The sequence below is a fragment of the Aulonocara sp. 'chitande type north' Nkhata Bay genome, linkage group LG1 (genome assembly GCF_057382095.1).
Source record: "Aulonocara sp. 'chitande type north' Nkhata Bay isolate Kocher_YH1m ecotype deep benthic linkage group LG1, A_spYH_male_GT1.1, whole genome shotgun sequence".
NCBI classification, from domain to species: domain Eukaryota; kingdom Metazoa; phylum Chordata; class Actinopteri; order Cichliformes; family Cichlidae; genus Aulonocara; species Aulonocara sp. 'chitande type north' Nkhata Bay.
Window position 1 is genome coordinate 33,256,495 of NC_141344.1, and position 7,668 is coordinate 33,264,162.

Below are 7,668 nucleotides of genomic sequence, written 5' to 3' on the forward strand. Positions count from 1 at the left end.
AGTTATGGATTTTTATCGAGACTCTTTCTCTCCAATTGATCTTCAATAGTCACCTTCTCCAAAACACCAGTATGCTTATTATACCCCATTCTTTCATGACTGCTGCAAAATTACTTAAAAAGTAGTTTTTAAAAAAGAATTTAAAAACAATCCAAAAAAGGGAATATCCACAAAATGACCTTTAATTGCAGATAGAATTTCTTATTTAAGTAATTTACTGTTATCTGCAAAGGGTCTTATAGTCCTCTTCTTCTTTTCACCTTTCCTTCATGTCATGGCCATCATCCAGTGTTTTGTCAGCCCAACCATTTGATGTTGAGCACATCTCAGTGTTCTTTCTCTGCCTCACTTTATCTCTGTAGTAAGAGTTACTTTATTACAATTGTCACATTTATTCAACATAATTTCACTTCAGTTTGCATAACATTAGCCTGATTTCTTATCATCTTCTTATCATCTTGATTAGAAATACATTGCTCTTTGTACTTCACATACAATTTTCAATTCTGATTACTTCATCGTAACTTAGAATTTGCTTTCTCTCCTTATCACAATACACCCAAAAATTACTTCTTCTGATTGCCCATTCATAATAAAATCACTTCGTTTTTAAATTATTACCTCTTGATCATATTTTGATTAGATTCATGATTTGATTAAAGCAAAAATAACTATCAGCAAAAGCACAAGCATAAATTTCTGTCACTGCACTCTTTGTTACATTACACCCACGAAAGCTGGATTTTAGGCCTTTTAATTCACTTCTGTCTGTCTTCTTGAAACCATAAATATTCCACAAAAACCTACTGGTCAGAGGATATGCTTCTCTTTATGGTATTTTAAGATTTTAGTACATGAGCAGAATTTTCACCTTTGTTAGCCACCAAGCTATAATTAAAGTCTCCAGATTTACTCACAACCTAAAATATTTACAAAATAATATATAATATTGCAACATAATTACAAAAAGGAACAACAGTCCTCCAAGCCTAAGCATTTAGATTTACCTAGCTGGATTAGATGAGTTTTCAGAAAAGGAAGACGAGCTATTCTACTAGCTCACTTAATAATCCAACATAAAACAAGCCTATATATACACGTTTAACAAGCTAGCCCCTTGCTTATAAAATAATTCCAACTTTGATTTTCAATCTAGCCAGTACGAAGTGTGTCATAATGTTTTGGTGCCCACACTAGGCGGGTGACAAGTATATCCTGCTTGGCCCAAATGCTCTGGTCCCAGCAGTACTCTGGAGAGAGCAGCCTGCTTGGTTTATGAACCCAAAAGTACTTGTTTAGATGGCTCTCATCATGCCACAGAGCCTCCACATCATTTATTTTATCCTCCATGATAGCCAGATAACAGGCATCTACCAAATGCTTTACATTTTGCCACGTTCCTCCAAAGATAGCAGCATGGTAGTAGAAATCTCCAGTTTCCATGAAGGCTTTAGATTTGGGGTTTCTGTCGTAGGTAAACCGGGCTTTTGGTAATTTATAAAAATGGGCATGGAGCAAAGCCACAGAATCACCCAGTGCCTCAGACCCAAATCTCCCCTTAAACTCCTGATCCACATCAAAACAGAAGACATAATGAAATCTGTGACGGATCTCTGACTCTATAGCTTCTGATATTGTCCTCATTCGCATCATAGAAATGTCTTGCCACCTGGTGTGCTTTCCCACCTTGATAACCTTTATGTTTCTGTGAGAAGCAAGTGTGATGTTTGGTACTTTGTCTGGTAAGTCTGTAAACACATAATACGTCACTGGTAATCCCAACATAAAATGTTGTTCTGCTGAGATGAGGAAAGTCTTGAGGTAGGCATCCAGGTACCTTAATGAGAGACAGAGAAAAACAAATGATTTTTTTATTTGTAAATTATTGCAAAACAATACAAAACCCATCCTGTTTGTATATTTCTTCACTATCTTTGATGCACCAAAAGTAATTATTTCAATCTGAGCCAAGGTTCAATCGTCCACACCCAACAAACAGCAAGGCAAGCTGGTGTTTATTGGTTATGGGTCATAAAGGCCAACTACTCCAGATACTAATTACCAATTACAAAAAAAAAATAGCAACAAAGAAGGCAACATTCAAGAAAGCAAGAAAAGACCTAGATATGACTATAATGCTAATGCTAATGCTAATGCTAATAATAATAATAATAATAATAATAATAATAATAATAACCATTTATTCAGGTTTAGATGTCTGGATTTCAAAACAGTTTGGTCAAATTTGGTCAAATTTCTTTGTATTTGTGCATGAATTGGAGCACATATTTGTGACTCCTCAAAAGTTACACAGAAATCGATGTACACATTTGTAAACATTTGTTTGTGCTTGTGGATCTTATCGTATGCATTTGCAACCCTTTTGCAGGGGTATAAGGCACATTTCCCCCCATAAACTAAAACTAGAGTTACCACCTCATGATTACTTATGTGGGCTAGTGAATTTACAGTTTAAATTTGCCATGTTGAACTGATTCAGCCATGTAGGTATGCCTACATTTCTTAATCATTCTATTAAATTCTATTAACTAGAAGGCACCACTGTATAATAGCCAAGGAATACAGTTTTTATGGAGGAACCGACCGTCCCACAGCAAACACAGTAAGGGCCACTGATGACTTTTCTCCTATGTGCTTTTGATCAAAAAGATTTGGATCAAACATTCCCTCCCAGATGATAGGAGCATTCCAAGATGTTGATGTCTGAACTGCTGGTCTGGCCCTGGATTAAAAGAACAAAATAAATTAAAACACAATCTATATATTCTGGTTTAAATTAATTCAGGAACATGTCCCTTGTGCTAATGAATATGAGGAACTAATAACTTTAATTTACAGTTCACCAGAGATGTTAATTCATTTGTAACAGTATTGTACAGCTGACATCAGTGTTTTGACTGTTTTTAATCATGAAACTCTCTAAAGACTGTTCTTCCAGTGTTTCTTTTTTCTTTTTTTTCCTTTATTGAGAGTGAAAAAAATCTTACTTATGAATTAGGGCTGCCACAAACGATTATTTTGATAGTCGACTAGTCACCGATTATTTTTGCGATTAGTCGACTAATCAAATCCATTGGACGTAAAACGTACAGCTTATTGCACCAGCAGCATTTGCTCTTATATAACTATCATTAGCTTACAGCTTTAAGTGTTTAAGATATGTGCTAACTAAAAATAAAGACAAGATGATAGTTTATTAAATTTTAATGAAATTCACAGATTGTTTCGGTGAAGTTTAATAAACTCCTTGCTATCTAAAATATAACAGGAAACCGGAGTAAATTCTCGAGCATCTCACACTTCTGATAATCAGTTTTCTGCTTGAGGTTTATTCAGCTGTGTAAAAACTATAACTTTAATCTCAGCCAAACCGATTTACTCAGGAACAAATAAAATACAAAAAAAAAGCCAAACTATAACATTTTTAAGTTATCTAAGGGACTTATATATCATGTTTAACCTGAGTAGCGAAAGATGGCAGTGGGTTTGAAAACGATTAGCCGGGTGTCCGGTGTTCCCACGGGCTCTAGTGAGCCTTGCCCCCGGCTAGCTATCGAGCTAGTGGGTAACAGACGTCTCCGAAAACGTCGGAGCGCTTTTGAAAGTATGTGGCGTCTTGATAAACTGAGCAGATATTTGAAGTTTACACAGCTACATTCTCGCCTAAAAATATGTTAAACTTTATTTTGTGACCCAGAAAGAATAATAAGAGTAATATTAAAACTAACTAGCTGCCGCCATTGTTGGAAACTAGGTTGGGCTGCGCTATGAATTTTGGGACACAGCTTCTTCTTCTTCGGGGTTTAACAGCAGCTGGCATCCTTGTACATGCAGTGCTGCCATCTTCTGTTTCAGTCCGTTATTACACTCTTAAATCCTACTACTTATTCCTTCAAACAAAACGTCGACTATTAATTTACTTGTCGACGATTTTAATAGTCGATGTAATCGTGACTAGTCGACTAATCGTGGCAGCCCTATTATGAATACTCCCAAGCAGGTTATTTTATTCTATAGTTAGTTTGTGTAAATGCTTCTTTAATCATGTCGCTCTGGTTTTTCTTTCTTCTTTTTTTAACACACTTTCAAATTTGGTTACTGTCTGCTTGTCACAAGTGCTATTGTAACATTAACCTCCAAAAATATTTTATTTTAACTGTACTTTGATGCAGAAGTTTCCTAAATTGTGTGCACAAGCTGCATGTGTTTATTCTACTAAAAACATCTTAAAAATCAAATACAAGTATGGGACATTATAATTACCAGACAATGGTGTCCAAATTTTGAATATCTCTTACCCAAAGTTAAGTGTGTCATCCAAATTAATGCTGTGGCTTGGTTCTCGTTCAGGGTGCAATTTTATCATTAGGATAGTGTTCCTTAAATATCTGATACCGGAAAAATAAGCACCACAGGACATAACAACAAAATAAATTGTTTGAAAAGGTTGCTACATCATATAGATATTACGTATCAATATGCTTTTGAAAATAGTGCCTTAATACATACCTTGTATATAAGGAAGTAGAACCGAGGATGACCAACAGCAGACAGCAGAGGATTCCATCATTTTTACTTAGAAATTAATAAAAAATAATAATATTAAAAATAATACTAAATAAATCAAATAAAGTTTGGGCCTCACTTCATTGTTTTTCCTTTGACAGGTATACCAATATTTAGCATCAATTAACAGATAAATGTCTTTACATAGGTAATTCATGAAGATTGCTAAAGCCTGAGTCATGCAGGCTTACAATGCTGTTGGTGAACATTTTGGCAACCATCAATCAATGGGGAAAAATGTGTATTCCCCTATTGCTTGCAATGCTAAAAGCCACTATAGTGAAACTAGTCACAAAGCTGTATATGGTACTGCACTGAAAACCTCCTTGCAATTGGTTAGGTCACTAGTGGGCTAGTAGTAATAATGTCTGGCTCCAAAACACTGACATGGTGGCAGCCAAAATGTTTTCCAGAAAGTCTAAAATCAATTGGGGACATTATGGTTATTTTTATGTTTTTTATACCTACAGATAAAACAACAAGGTAAGGAAAACAATAAGTTAGAAAGATTTCTGGAAATGCTCTCTCCTTCACTTGATACATGTTTGTATAAAATAGAATCAGGCAAAGTGAAATCAATCCTCTTCTGATTACAATGGAAGAGTCTCGTTTGTTGTCAACTCACAATTCAAAATCCAGTTTCTGTAATAATAATGCACCCCCCCCCGCACACACACACACACAGACACACACACGCACACACATTCCTGCCAACAGCACCACCATCTTGGCCCACGCTCCTACCTCATTGTTAGGGAAAACAGCCCTGTCATTTTCTTCTTAAGCAGCGTTCTGATGGAGGAGAAAGGGATGGCTGGTTGACAGAATTAGACCTTATTGAAAAGAAAAAAAAATAGTGAGCCCAACCTTGGGATAAATAAAATAAAGTAAAGTAAAGTAATAAAGTATCTTATTTCATGTAAAATATTTTCATTATCTTACATTCATTTCCTGCATAACCTGCCATATCCATAAATTATAAACTGCTCAAAACTGTTTTAGACCAACAAAGTCTATTGCTCATTTTTACAATTAAGATCAATTGATGTAAATCCGTGAATGTGAAAGCTTGATTCATTTTATCCAAACTATAAGCTACATCTGCAACTCCTCCTATACTATCCTATACTTTGACCCAAACATCAAAATGATCTAGTGGCATCTAGGATTAATTTCTCCAATCTATAGCTTAAAGAATGTTTTTACCATTGAAACTTAAACCATTATGTCATAAAATTGTGCCTATCTTAATTAAGGCAGATGGACATTGGTGGGAAGTAGCTTTAGAACTGAGTGACAGTATAGTGTAGCATACAGAAGGTGACATGAGTATTGAACACATCACCAATTTTCTAAGTAAAAGTATTTCTAAAGGTGCTACTGGCATGTTGGTAGCAACCCATCGAATCAACACATTCAAATAAATCAACCCATAGCTGTCCATAAAAATAATGAGAACTGAAAGACCAGTCAAGTATCAAATATGTTTACAGAAATGTATTTAATATTTCATACAAAATCCTTTGCTGGTGATGACAGCTTCAACACACCTCCTGTATGGAGAAACTAGTCGCATGCATCAAGTGTGATTTTAACTGATTCTTCTACACAAACAGTTTTCAAATCCTGAAGGTTCAGTTGGCCCCTTCTATGAACTTTCCATAGATTTGATAATGTCTGTGGGTTCTCAAGAAATTTCATCGACATGTTCAAAAATGTTTTTCCAAAAGACAGGGAGCACAAAATGGAGTGTCTTAAACTGGTACAACCTGTATGGGGAACATACATATGTATATTTTTTTTACATTATCTCTGGTGCCATTATGTAAATCAGTTGAATGCACAAGTCCAGTAAAACCAGTTTTATTTGTACCTCTTGAGAGACAGCAACCATTTACCATTAGATTCCTGGCCAAAACCTGTGTTAGTGTTAATGATGAGAATAACAAGAAATTTGTTAAAAATGAAATGAAAAAAAAGTACTGTAGTCTAAATCTTCCATGCTTAAAATGTAAACAAAATTCATACATGGTTGCCAGTTGAACAACACTCAGTATTTATAGTGCATAAAATGTGAAAATTCACTGAAGGATTGTGAAGGGTCATTATTTAAATTGGACTTCATCTCCAGAGGGCCCCAAACTACAAAAACTACAGTATCACAAGTGTTGTTTCCACTACATGAAGAACAGGATGAAATACCTACTAACTGCTGTGAACTAAATAATAATACATCCTATTAATTCATTTTACATTTTCTATATTTTTTCCACAGATAAAATTTGTTACTATATAAGTCACAGAGTAGGTGAGTGACAACTTTTTTATGTAGAAATTTAATGAGGAGTCAGGAGTACATTTTATTTTTTAATTTTATTTACATTATTATTATTATTATTATTATTGGCAGAGTTACTTTGTACGTCTTCACTTGTAGGAAAGTAAAGTAAAAAAGTAAACTTACCTGGATTCACAGATACATCCAACAGCTCGATTTAACTGTATAAAAACTCTTTGCAGATCACAGCCCGACACAAACCAACGCAACAGCATATAGCACAGACGTAAAGACGGCGAGGCGTGATTGCAGGTGCCGCTCAGGTGCGTCCGCCTCCCCTGCAGCAGCGCTGCAGACCACGCCCCGCCACACACATTAACCAGGTAAAATACATATTTAGGCAGAATTTTGCAAATATCTATTTTCCATCTTTTAGCAGCATAGTGCTTTTTTCCAATTATTTTTTAAAAGTCAGGTCAAGAATCCAAAATCCCAAAGGGTGGCGGCTCACAGCAGTTTTTGTTTGCTGGATCATTTTAGTTCAGCTGGGTGTCTTTCCTTTTGTTATATTTCTTTAAGAGTTCAAAATGTGTTAATTACATAAATAAAATGTAATTTTCTCTGTAGCACTTCATGGATTTCATAAGCAATACACCTTAGTTGTTCACCCAAAGCATAAAGGTAAAAAACAATATATACAGTGTTATCTTCATTTTAGATGTCAAAAGTATTTGCGGTTCCCAGTGTTTTCTTTTGCGTGGAACCCGGATGTGAAAGGTTGTAGACACCTGGTCTAACTGATA

General features: G+C 35.2%; 1 protein-coding gene across 2 annotated transcripts; it reads right to left on the reverse strand.

Annotated features, from left to right (window-relative positions):
- Positions 1 to 23: 23 nt before the first annotated feature.
- Positions 24 to 7,140, reverse strand: LOC147339403 (N-acetyllactosaminide alpha-1,3-galactosyltransferase-like). 2 transcript variants are annotated; one of them, XM_086294377.1, is made up of 6 exons: positions 7,052 to 7,140; positions 5,332 to 5,420; positions 4,531 to 4,596; positions 4,320 to 4,409; positions 2,606 to 2,743; positions 24 to 1,837 (listed from the first exon to the last, which is right to left on the reverse strand). In XM_086294377.1, exons 2-6 carry the CDS (start codon positions 5,358 to 5,360, stop codon positions 1,153 to 1,155), a joined length of 1,008 nt encoding a protein of 335 aa, XP_086150503.1. In that variant the 5' UTR covers positions 5,361 to 5,420; positions 7,052 to 7,140; the 3' UTR covers positions 24 to 1,152. The 2 variants fall into 2 exon arrangements, with proteins under 2 accessions (XP_086150503.1, XP_086150510.1); XM_086294384.1 differs by lacking the exon at positions 7,052 to 7,140 and adding an exon at positions 6,461 to 6,499.
- Between the last annotated feature and the right edge of the window lie 528 nt (positions 7,141 to 7,668).

What these genes read in the sequence shown, in the direction of transcription:
- LOC147339403 (XM_086294377.1), bottom strand. Translation starts at nt 5,360, where the DNA reads ATGACAGGGCTGTTTTCCCTAACAATGAG. An exon ending in TCTACTTCCTTATATACAAG is followed by an intron (nt 4,410 to 4,530) that starts GTATGTATTAAG and finishes TTCCGGTATCAG; the next exon opens with ATATTTAAGGAACACTATCC. An exon ending in ACTGTGTTTGCTGTGGGACG is followed by an intron (nt 1,838 to 2,605) that starts GTCGGTTCCTCC and finishes TCTCTCATTAAG; the next exon opens with GTACCTGGATGCCTACCTCA.